This window comes from Syngnathus floridae, chromosome 10, assembly GCF_059516105.1.
Source record: "Syngnathus floridae isolate MCC-2025c chromosome 10, RoL_Sflo_1.0, whole genome shotgun sequence".
Taxonomy (NCBI): Eukaryota; Metazoa; Chordata; class Actinopteri; order Syngnathiformes; family Syngnathidae; genus Syngnathus; species Syngnathus floridae.
This window is the reverse complement of record NC_142422.1, coordinates 10,835,267-10,848,226: the sequence shown is the minus strand read 5'-3', so window position 1 is coordinate 10,848,226 and position 12,960 is coordinate 10,835,267. Positions and strand designations below refer to the sequence as shown.

General features: G+C 41.5%; 1 protein-coding gene across 2 annotated transcripts; it reads left to right on the top strand.

Moving 5' to 3' along the window:
• Positions 1–7,390: 7,390 nt before the first annotated feature.
• On the top strand, positions 7,391–11,429 carry LOC148392342 (uncharacterized protein C1orf232). Of its 2 annotated transcripts, none has more exons than XM_088387381.1 (5): positions 7,391–7,496; positions 8,922–9,166; positions 9,628–9,708; positions 9,800–9,906; positions 10,088–11,429. In XM_088387381.1, the coding sequence occupies exons 2-5, from the start codon at positions 9,086–9,088 to the stop codon at positions 10,467–10,469; spliced, it is 651 nt and encodes a 216-aa protein (XP_088243507.1). In that variant the 5' UTR covers positions 7,391–7,496; positions 8,922–9,085; the 3' UTR covers positions 10,470–11,429. The 2 variants fall into 2 exon arrangements, with proteins under 2 accessions (XP_088243507.1, XP_088243506.1); XM_088387380.1 differs by lacking the exon at positions 7,391–7,496 and adding an exon at positions 8,445–8,844.
• Positions 11,430–12,960: the final 1,531 nt, after the last annotated feature.

The following is a 12,960-nucleotide window of genomic DNA, read 5'->3' as shown; positions in this document are numbered from 1 at the left end:
CTAATGTTAAACTCTTAAAAGTCATAAAATGCGTGATTAAGCCGGAGTCGGGTACTTTTATTTAATTGTTAGCGAGTTCTGAAAATGTGTTTAAAGTTTATGTTATCTATAATTTCGGGTGTTTCTTCAGTAATGGGAAACTGCTGCTGTGTCTTACATTGTCTACGTGCAAAATTAGACGACTCTGACCAAGTTTTATAGGTACTTTTATAGTTCTTTTTTTATTTGATGTTATTTTATGCAACCCAAAATGTATGTTTTTTGTTTTTAATCAATTTGCACAATTGTAAGCAAGCGTTGACCACATCTGTACGAGTCTATGAGGTTTTCGGAACAGGTTTGAATAATTCACTGTGACTCTTGTAGAACTTTAAAAAAATACTAATTTCTGTTTTAGAAGCCTTAAATTTGAACCAATTTGCTCAAATTGTATGAGTTCATGTCTTGTTTATGTATAAAGAAAAGAAACTTATTGGCTCTAGTTCCTGCTTTTTTGTATTTGAGAATTGTACTTTATGTAGTGATCCCATTTTTTTAAGCTCATACTATTTTTTGTTTATTCTTAACCATTAAAAATATCTTTTTATGTACTCTAGCAAACTTGGATATCACAAATGGGTCCCTTTTATATGGTCCCCATGGAATTTAGTGTTACTAATTAAATTCTCAGTTTGCTGCAGGCCCATTTTACACAGAAATGCTAATGCTATCACTTCTCACTAGATAGCTAACCTGATTTTGAGTTTCTTGCTAAAGTCAGTGATATTTATGGGATGAATTGAAATGATTTACAGACCTACTACTATAATTTTACAAAAAGATAAAATGTTTATCATGTGTTTGCATAGCCCTCAGCGATCAACACATTTACTTCAACACGCATCCAAAGCTTGAGCCGGAATTTCCCACTCCCCTTCTTGTCTCAAATGCAGCACTTTGCCACTAGTGTGCAGTATGAACAGGCCGCTTTGTGATGCAACCATGGTGATAGACATCCGGCTGCAGCGTTCATGATTAGACCTGTCAATCGCTCAGGTTGTATGTACCGCCACCTAACACCCCCCAACACACACACAGGACCACTCATCTACTACAGTGTGAGAAAGAGAGAGGAGGCTGCAAAAAGCGAGAGGGAAAAGGCGGGACTTGGACTGACAATGAAGGGATTTCATTGGCTGTCCAGTTTAGAGTACACGATGTACCCTGTGTATGTTAATGTCTGACTCTGGATGATGCTCATGGATGCAAACAGCCTACAACCATGATAATAATAATCAATTCATTCTCTGAACCGGTTATATTGTTCCATATTAGCTGCGTGACAGTGTCAGTCAAACATGGTACATGTTTTTACGACGGATTTGTTCTGCCTGTCATTTTTTACTCGAGAGGCCCTTTGTGGACTTCAGGTAGAAAATTGCAAGACTGCTTCTCAGGTGACTCAGTAGGGCTGCGTGCCAGAAACTCAGAGTATGAACCACTTCTTTCTAAAAAGTAAATCAATACAGAATTATAATAGTGACTTATTTCAAGTAAATCTTGTTATACATCTTAATTTGGGGAAAATTTACTGCAGTACAATGAATATGAATAATTAATCTTTCAGAAACACCGATTTTTGTTCCTTAAAATATGGAGCACATCAGTGCATCTACGTATTGACATGTGGTTGGAAACACCCGCATGCAACGTTTGTTTGAAGGTAGTCATCAACGTGACTACCAAAGATGGAATGTGGCAAAGTGCGTCCTCTGGATCTGACTTTTTTTTTTTTTTTGTCTTTATGCCCTTGGGCGTGTTTATGAGGAATCTTAATTCACACAGATGATTGTTGGATGGCAGGAGACTTAAACCAATTCAAATTAGAACAAACTATTCAAATTGTACACATTTCTTTTTTTCTGCATTGATAATGTGATTTTTAGTCACAATTGCAATACAAACTTTTGACTCCACTCTAACAACAGTGTCAATTTGTCGTGTGAACAAACCACTAATCTTTAACTTCATCCCATTAAAGGAAGTGGTACTAGTCCTGGATTTACCAGATTATCTTGTTAGTGCGATTATATTTGGGTTCTATAAGGCTCAATTACCTGGTCTGTGCCAAGCAGGCTGCTTGTTTTCAAAAAGCACTTCTTGTCTTTATGCAAGAAATATTTTGCTAAATGATCAACATCGTTTGTCTTTTATGGGTTATTCAAATGGGATGTGTATTCGAACAGAGAAGCGGAATTTACCTAAAGTCTTAGAGTAAGATCTGGTCTTTGGTTTTCATCACTTTGTCCCTAGGTCTGTGCGTGTCATATATCCGCCGGCGTCCGATGAAAACGCACGCATCGGGAACAGTTGCGTAATCGCACTCTCGGACATGCACATGCTCCGCCATGAACACATTGTTTCCCCATTTCTTCATCTTTATTTGCTAACGAGCTAATAACATGCGACAGTTTGTTTTGGGGGGGCTGTTTTGGGAGGGCCAACCAGCGAAAGTAATGCTTTTGGACAGCCTCGGTGTGCGTGTTTCTGGAAAAAGTGGGCGTGGGCGCCGCAGCCCGGCCTCGCAAATCTGGTTGGGTGAGAGTGAAGCTTTATATAAGAGCAAAGAAAAGCACCTCAGTTGCTCTTTCCGCTTGGGCTTGGAGGGCGGAAGGTGCCACTGGATAAGTGGTGGACTCTGAAGACTCCTGGAAGAATTTCTCAGAAGTGAAATTGTCTGGTTGAGTTGAGGAGTCCAGAGACATCTGGAAGAAGTCCCCTTTTCTTCACCTGGAACTTTTAGGAATCCTATAAAACTAAAATTAGTCCTTGTCCTGTAGCGTTAACAATCCTTAGTCACCTGGGGCATCTTTGATTATCCTGTCAAGTTGGGTAATTCTCGAGACTCTTGAGGAAATTCTTCAAATCAGGATCATCTTTCTGTGTGGGGCAGCAATCCAGCTCCAAACAGGTTAGCATGTTTGTCTTGCGCATCTTATACTGTGTTCGCCCGAAAACGTCATCCCTGATCCAGTGGGTTGATCCCTGCAGAGAACAAACCTACGATTATCCGAAAGAGCTCTTAGGGAGGTCAGAATGTCGAGATTCTGATTTCTATCCAACCTTGTACCAATTACGGCTGGTCAGTTTTAGAATATTTTTGGTATTACGGCAACGGAAGTAATTGCAGATGGTCTTTTGTGTGATCAGAGCTTAGTTGCAGAACAGATGTGAGGATACAGGACAAGGTACAGGAAACCTGGTGTCTCATACACGGTACATTTTGTTCTTGTCTGGATGTCAAGCAGGCCATGTCCCGTGGTGATTTTAACACCGGACAACTCCAGGCCAGATGATCGACTCTTAGCACGTCAGTCTGACTGATTCCGTGCCTAAGGCTAAAGTTGTTCCTTCCTCATGGCAGGATGTCAGTGGTTCTCTGTGTGAATGTCTGATCGTCCAGACTTCCTTCTTATGCTGATGTTGTCTTAAAGAAGTTGACTAATAAAATTCTCCCGTCTTTGCAGGTCTTTAGTCTCCAGCCCATCCGGCCACATCCACAGACATGATCATCAGGCTGGGAAGACTGACGCCAGGATACTTTCGCCTCCTCCAGGTAGCGACACTTCCCAGATTCCTAATGTGCACTTGTTAGATTTCATCTCTAAACACTAATCGGACCCGACGTCGACCATTGTGACAAGGTTTCCCGTGTTTCTTTTTGTACCCCAGTAGTCATCACAACCTCTCGTCACTATTGTTGCAAGGTTTTGTTCATTTATTTACACTAATTGGGAGAACAAAGGCCCTCCACGTTTGATAGACGCTGAAAGAAGATGGTGACTGTTACATAATGTATGAGCCTAGCACCCCACCAGGAAAATTGCAAATGTCGTCTTTCTTGTAGTAAACCAGAATGCGAACTGATTCATTTAACAATAGAGGAAATACGGCTACTTTCGCATTATGTGACCTCAATATTTTGTAGCTGTGCAAATTATCGGACACAAACAGCTGATGCGATTCTAAATCTCCCATCTTTATATAACGCTTAAGTTGATCCAAAACTGGACTCCTGTAACAGGTGGTGTGTGTGTGTACTCTTTACATTGTGAGTACAGAATGTGTACTGAATGTTCTTAGAAAGTTTGCCACTTGGCCGTCAGACAAGGATGTAAAAACGCTGACATCCGAAGACCCCACAGGGGTAGCATGGTTCACGTGTACCGACATGTGTCTTATTTGATGACAGCATGGAGTCTCCTATTCCATTTTCCTTGCTAAATATGGCGGAACTCTGGAAGTTGAGACACGATGAAAGTTTGGATTTTGTCGGATTGTTTGAGATCATTTACGGTTAAGCGCGCTTAGACATTTTTGAGGGAGTTTCTACTTCCTGAGAGAATGTAGACTACTGTTAGCTAGCTACCTAGCTGGCTATGTGTCATTGCTTGTGATCAAAAGGTTTGAACTTTGACTTTTAGTATCTCTGCCTTGATTTAGAGCCGTGTGAGATTCTTGCGCTCACTGCCGTATACTTTTTTTTTGTTCCTGTCACAGAGGCAAGTGGCAGGCGAGGTGCAGACGCAGCCACAAGACCGTGCCATCAATCAGATTGCCATGATGCTGGCCATCATGGGTCTCAGCTTATCCTACTACAGCGCCAAGCAGATGACGGAGAAGGTGAATGCCCACCCGGCGCCCTGAAGCATAGACAGACGGACAAATGAGAAGTCAAGGAAAATCAAGCCGTGTTGATATGATTGCATTTTTTGGTTTGTTTTATTTTCTGCATCCAGAGTGTAAGGGATGCAAGGGACTGTTCTGATCGCATGTGGAAGATGACGTGTGGCCGTTGCAAAGATGCATGCAAGCAAGGGAATGTCGTTACGTGGGGCTGGGGAGAAATACGTAATTTAGTGCTTGAATTCTCCAAGTGGATCTCCACATGGAGATTTGGGAGGATATTTTGCACAATCATGCAGAAACTGTTTTTAAAACAAAAACACGTGTCACTACCTATTTGTGAAGTCACACAACATCTAATCAACAGCATGTTGTAAGCCACACTGAGCACCTGTGGACGTTTTAAAACAGTGTTGTTGTTTTTTATCAATGTATGGACTAATGTCACTTTCTTTGTAATGATTTAATAAAGCTGTGAATACTTTTTTTCAACAACTGTTTTTTCGTTTTATGAACATCTAACCATGAGTAGAAGAAAAGTGAAAGGAAAGAACAAACCAGTACAAGGCCATGAATTAACTGCGATGTCGGCCAAAATTTAGGATTTAATTGAAGGGATGTGCACCGTGCATCAAATTTGAGGAAATTAGTTGTTAAGTGCATATGGGAGGGATTTAAACCCCCATTTGGCTCTTAATCCTTTCCCATTGCTGATTCGCCTTTCCGCACGTAGCCCCTTCTTGTCGGCGCATGTCCACTCCCTCACCATCGCGACACGATGCCGTGCGACAGGCCTCGGGACCTCGCCTGCCAACACGTGCCCCCCCCTCCCCCAGCCCCCTCCCTCATAAGTGATGCTGGCTGATGGGCGGCCATTGGCTGAGTGCTGACGTCACCCAAATCGGCCTGCTCACAAGGCGCAGAGACAAAGGGATGAGGATGCGCTCATTGGTGTGAATAATGCCGGGGAGGGGTTTATTTTTATTTATGGAGTGAGAGGGTGGAGGGTTTTTTTTCACGTTTTATAACATGCGTTGACGAGATACTCCACAGCGACAGTTGTTGGATGGCTACTGAAATGCGATAAATATCGTTAAACAGCTTTTTTTTTTTTTGCCAAAGTTTGATTTTATTTTATTTCTCAAATATGATGAAGTAGGGCGAGATGTTCTGTGTCCACAACACACTGATTTTGTAGTTTTCGTTCGCACTGCGGTTGCCTTCGTTTCATCAGGATTTACTGAAAAGCTGCTTATCTACTTCTGGATGAGTTCAGAGGTTCTCTACCCTCCATGTGGTTGCTGATATCATTTCACATAATTCTTTTCATAGGAACACTGTAAATGAAGCAAATTGTCATTCAAAAGAGACGAGACACGGCATTTCCGGAATTCCATTCTAATCCGAGCGCTAGCCATACGATTGTAGACAGGAAATCAATTTTGCTTTGTCCCTGGATGTTCTCACGCAGGAGACAATGTGACCATCCCAACCAAGCAGGGTTAAAACAACTTTCTCAGGCGGTGGATTGTTGGAAACAATAAAGGCATGGCCTGCAAGGGTGGAACTAGCTAGCTCGATGTATGGTTTTGATTGCCGTTAGCTGGATGGATTACACACAAAAAATACGAAACAGATTTAAAAAATTCAACTAACGTCCTCAATGAACCAGAAAGTAGTCTCTAGTTATATTTCTATTAGTAAGTGCCTTGAAACAAAATGTTCGATTCAGTTGATATGATTTGAATTGGCCTGACAAAAAACTTCATGGATAAATACATTCTCCAAGGCCTACTTGGCATGCATGGCAGGAACAGCTGATGACCTCTGAGGTTATTTTCGCGCTCATGACAGATCATGTTGGTCACGTCTGTTCGTTAACACACATGCACATACGAATATTACAATATTACAGTATGTATACACATCCTCTAAGTCGCAGGTGTCAAACTCAAGGCCCGGGGGCCAGATACGGCCCGCCACATCATTTTATGTGGCCCGCGAAGACAAATTGTGCATCAAATTCGTATGTCATTACTAGAATTGCAAATTGTCTTCACTTTTAATAATATATTTTTTTAAATATTTGACCAGTTGTTACTCGTCTGATTTGAAAACGAGTTATTTGTCAGTTTGTTTTGTAGCTTTTACTGTATATAATATGAGGTGCTCGTACAATGATTTGGGTTGACGGTCATAATGGCCCTCCGAAAGAAGCTATGACTACAATGCGGCCCGCGAAAAAAATGAGTTTGACACCCCTGCTCTAAGTCAAGCTAAGTTAAAACATCTCCTGTCCACTGCAGTTTGCAACTTCTCTCCACATGTTTCCTTGGATCTGGTTCAAACCGCTCTTCAACTGGTTTGAGCAAGTTAGTCTCCACCCAAAAAAAACATTCCTGCATAAGCACATAGGTCTGGAAAAGGCCCATGCAAAGAAATAATATAAACAACACACTTTGAAAGAACCACTGTGACTGGGTTGTAGTGCAGCACTCACAACATATCAAAGCTTTAGAAAACATTGTAAGGTGCTGAATTTTGCTATGTTGACAACTCATGGCGTTTGTGTTCCTACGGTCAGTGAAGGTATTTTTCTAAAATTGTTAGCCTGTTAGCATGACGGCCCAAGTAATTTTGAAGTTACAGTACTGTCAAATTACCAACGCTCGCTAAAGTTTTTGTTTTAGTTCATGCGATGGCCATGGTAATTTTTTCTGGCTGTTGTACTTACCCCGCCGCACGGCAGGTGGCAGCAGTCAACGAAGCTGTGTCGCCTGCGTGTTTTGAGATAACGCGGAAAATACGATCAACTGAACGCCATTGACAAGGTAAGAACTTTGACATTTAAACATTTCTCATTTGAACTATGTTAATATTAAAATCAGAACGTGTTCCATATTCTTGCGTTATTCAATTAAATTGCCTTTTATTTTCTGTACATCATTACATTTGCAACCAAATTTAATAAAAACATTAAAACAAAATTAAATTGCTTGATATTTGACTATCTTTTTCTACCAAAAATCTTATGTTATGTAATGTTTTGGATTGCGTGCTTGTGTACATACTACACCCCTTAATTTTGTTTCCCCTGTTGGTTTTTACAAGGCATGTACTCTTATGCAACATCCACTTTTTTTTTTGAATTACCCACTCACACCTCATTTTTGTTGCATTTTACGAGAGCTGCAACTTATTAAGCTGTCAACAACTTATAAAATGCCAACGCAGTGTGACGTTTGCTGCTCATTAAAATGTTTGCTATGTTGAATAACTTGGCGTTTGGCAATGCGACAGGCTTGCATTAACTTATCAGCTGCACCACTAAATTGTTCACGCTCATATGATAAAACTCACAACTAACTCACAAAATCAGAGCGACACGATGAAATAATATTTTTGATCTAGAACAAAGCAGCAAATTTTAAAGAATACCTAACTAGTGTAATTTCGTGTACTCCAGATAGGTAAAACGCAACACGTACTTGTAGTACCTAGACTGACCTCTGAGAGGCAGCATGGTATCTTGAGTGTCTCCAGATTGATGAAAAGTAGAAAGATGACAAATATATATATTAAAACATACTTATGGATTATTTAATATAAATAACATAAATCAACCCCCTTTAGCATCGAGAGAGAAAAAAAATCTGGAGTCCTGTCTGCCTACGCAACCAGTTGATATAAAGTGCATTCATATGTGTTACAGAGACAACTATTGTGAAAACACTATATATAAATAGTCATGTATTGTGTTGTAATGTATTGTACGGTACAAAAAAACGATTAAACTAAATTAAGCGTCTTGGATAGATCGCGCAGCTTTTTTTCTGCTTTGGCCAATGCATGTGACTCTTCCGCCACCTACTGGCAACTTGAGGCACTAAGCCTACAACCATATTGTAAAATGATTACCGTATTTAATTGTGCAATTATATATCTATGATTGTAACTTCCAGTATGTAGGACAGTGTATGTGTCAAAAAGTGGGCGTGTCATTTCCACTGTGAAACCTGATCTTCTGTGTCCATTCAAAGCACAGTGTGTGAGTATGTTTGTGTGCGAGTGCGTGTGTGTGTGTGTGTTACTGGAGCCAATGGTGTCTGACAATGGAGCTGTGGCTGTGTAAGAGAGACTCTGTGAAATATGCATGAGGAAATCTACACCTGTTTCCAGGTAACCCAGGCAGGCATCCTCAACCGTGACGCTGACTCACCCACCCATTCATTCCCTGTGTGTGTGTGTCCACGCAGGTATACGCATTGACAGCTTCACCCGTGCAGGCTCTCTTGATGCTTCACTCCAGGCATCCCCCTGGCTGCTTCTGACCACTTGATGAAGCGCAAAAAGGAGGAAAAAGAGGACAAACTCGAGTGAAGTCAGAGTTAAGTCAGAGCAGCGTCCAGCCGAGGCCAGCATGAATCCTTTGTGGAGACTTTATAAGGGCAAAGTCTTGAAGACGTTCAACCCGGAGTACGTGGACGACTCGGCTGAAGAGGTACTGACGTACACACTTTGAATTGAGAAATAGCACTGGCTACCACACGATGTGCATCTAGGCCCTGTGGTGCACGATGCTTCCTCTGTTAGTGATTTTGCAAACACACGTTGACTGATAACGCCTTTTATGACTCCCTGTTGATGGACGCTTCACCTTTTCCAGCGGAGTCTGAAAAAACGGATTGCACATAAAATTAATGTCAATACTTCTAAATAAAAGCAGGCAGTGATTCCTTCCTGTGCCACAAGAGGGAGCCCCACGCTTTGAGAGACACTGCAAAATGTCGCGGGCCTCATTTTGGCTCCATCAAAAGTGAACCACAAAAAAAAAAGCGTTGCGAGAAACTCAATCCAGCACAGAAGCACAACAAAGGGATCAGCTGGCATTGCTCTGGAGTGACACATCAGGCCAAGTTCTTCATTTTGTGTGTGTGCACGTGCGTGTGTGTGTGTTTTCAGGTGAGTGAGGTCGATGAAGACATGATGAGTCCAGTCCAGAATGATGAAGGCCAGAACGCTGTCTCCCAGCTGGCCCGCAAAGTATGCCAAATGGGATTTCATATGGGAACGTCTCCTTTTACCTTTGACCCCACGTGTGTGTATACATGTATATTTGTGTGTGTGTGTCCAGATGCAGGGGGCGGGGGCCAAAAGCTGGAATAGACTGTCGGCTCTCTTCAATAAAGACGACGAGCACCAACTACTGCAAGAAACACCAAGTCCTCCAGTCGCTGACCAGTGAGTGGACTTTAATGTGTCCGAGTGTGATTGTTCACATATGCACATATTTTTATTACATTTTAAAGATTAAGTGTGAACATATAGTTGTAAGAATACTTAGTAGAAACCTGAAACTTATATTTTAAATAATAATATAAAGCAAAGGATATATCCTTCATCATCTTATATAATATGTCAGCCCACTTGCAGTCAAGCCAGAGGAACCGTGCAGGCCCGCTCGCCGCAGTGGATTCTGGGATAGCTTCGCTGCCAACTGGGCCGCCAAAAAGCAGGCGGAGGCTGCCGCCGCCGCCACCCGCGAGGCGACGGATGCCAACGAGGGGGTGACGGAAGTGGGCGAGGAGGAAGAAGAGGAGGCGGTGGTGGCGGGGCCATCTGAGGCAGCGGGGATGGACGGCGAGGAGGAGGCGGAGTCACAGGAGAGCGACGGCAAGAACGGCTTCTCCAACTACGTCACGCTGGGAGGAGGAGCGGGCAGTGAGGACGCTTCCTTCAAGTGGAACTTTGTCACCAGCAAGCTAGCTGAATTGAGGAGGGCCAGCCCAGCCAAGAGCAACTAGAGAACGTAGAGGAAATCCAGCCCCTGCTGGGGAAATTCAGGTATTACAGCAGGTAAGAAAAAATATGCAATCATAATTAAATAAAAATACAGGGAACTGCATTGAATTTTTTTCAATTTTTTTTTAAAATATATATATATATATATATATATTATGGTTGGGGCAACCCTATCTTTCATGATCTAATTAGTTTATCCCTGCTTATGCAATAATTTTTTGAAAAATAATAAAAAATGATACTACATGTACAAATGTACATTACAGTACATTTTCCAGTGGAACAATTGGATTAGATTTGATTATGATTTGATCTAAAATGGGACTGTGAGATTTTTGTGATTTTTTTCCCCCCTCTATTGTGTTGTGTATGTTTCATTGTGTTGTTTTGTTTTTTGTTGAGTACCGCAATAGAAATGTGGTTACAGCATTTGGGACTGACTAACTGATGATACATGAACTCCAAAAATCAGGACAATAAAGAGAACCGCTTCACATTTTCTGCTTTTTTTGTCATTATTTTGTACTTTGTTTTGCCCTGTAAGGTAAACAATAACTGTTGTTTGATGTATAAGATGTTCAGATAATAGCTGGATGGATTATTTACATTATTTTGCGTTTATAAATGCCCTGTTGGTGACAACGGGAACCTAAGGCTATAACGCCTTTGGCCACCAGGGGGAGACATTTACCTTTGCACTGTGTACACCACTCGTTATCACGTCAGCAGCCAGCCAGTCTGTTTTGGTTCTTGCTCTCGCGTGACGGAGAGATCTCAGGCCTGTTTGTCCTCATTGATTGAATCGTCGGGAGCGGATCTGCTGCCCCCACGTCCTCCTTTTTGGACTTCCTGTGCAGTCATCTCAAAACAATGCTTCCTTTGCAGTCTCACATCCTTTCAAGTCAGAAATCATCCACATTGTGTTCTGAAAATAAAATGTTTTCCCTCATGATTCGGACATAAAAAAAAATCATGGTTTGACACATTTCTCTGTAACGGTTGTGTGTGTGCCCTATGACCTTCGCAATTTGGCTTCTCTTTGGCTCCTGCTGTCGCACTTCCATTTTTTTTTCTCTGCTGTAGCCTGGCACAGCATGGTGCCATTTTTTACGTTTGGTGTGCACTGTGCAAACTCACTGCACACCTTTTCATTGACTTGTGGGTTGAAGATGTCCGGGTGATGTCATCATCGTGTGCTTGTTAAATTAGTCACGGGGGCGGAAAGGTGTGAATAAATGAGCTGGCGGGTGTTTTCTCTTGTTTTGTCTGGCTTGATGGAACTTTACGAGAGAAACGGGGGATGCATAAACACAGACATGTCTGGTGGTGTTCAGATATGACCACGGTGGGTGTCTGCTGGTGACTCATATCACATCTGGAAAAGTTGCACGCACATGTACCTGCCTCAAACATGGCAAGGCAAGAAACAGATTATCTTTTTTGTTTTTGTATTTTGTGTCATGACAACACGAGAACACGAAATGGAATATTATTTAATTTAATGTTTATTTGATCAATCACATAAAAGTTTGGTCTTTATAGCAAACAAGTCAGGACAAGTGCACATGAATCACATCTCTGGACATTATTTGCACATAACAAGTAGTTTTTACTTTTTATGATTCACATGTTTGACAGGTATGAATCACACCTATTGTAAAAAGTACGAGTCAGCAAAATACCTTCACGCATTACACATATTTGTTGATGTGAGGAGCGCAGATGTGCATCTTCCTGCTGTAATCTACAGTACAGCCCAAACTTGTCTACGTTCTCATAACAAACTGCTGAGAAAAATATTTACAATAGACAAACATTCAGGGGAGTATTTCAAAATAAGGTTTCATGACAGGTTTTAAGCCTCAGAGAGAGAGAGAGAGAGAGAGAGAGAGAGAGAGAGAGAGAGAGAGAGAGAGAGAGAGAGAGAGTTTTCTCGTGTTCAAGTTACTGTTGCTCCAGCTGCTACTTTCTCTACATGTTGTTCTTTGCTTCTGTGTACACGCGTGCACTCAGCCACATACACCGTGAGAGCCTGTAAAATGTTGGGAATGTAGGGAACAGAAATAATCTGTTCCAGGGTCAAACTGTGGCCATGGTCACAACCTTTATTGACCATACAGGCAATGTTTGAAGTGGCATTGTTAAGATATGTTATGTTATTGTAGCTCATTTAAAATTACAAATGGCTAACCACTGCAAGAAAGACAAGTTTCTGGTTAAAATTATGTATGATGAACTTGACCCCTAGCGGCCTTTGCTAAAGGAAACAAACAGAAAGCCAAAGAAAAAGCACCAGATGAAGATACAGGGTCATTTGTGCTTTAGTTTAACGACACAATTTAGCTCGCTAACTATGATATGATATATTACACTATACCGTTCTATGCTACTTTAAGCTATGCTATGCTACATACTATATGCTCCACTATATGTATGTGATGATACAGTATGCTTTGTTACGCTAGGCTATGCTACACTATGTTGTGCTACATT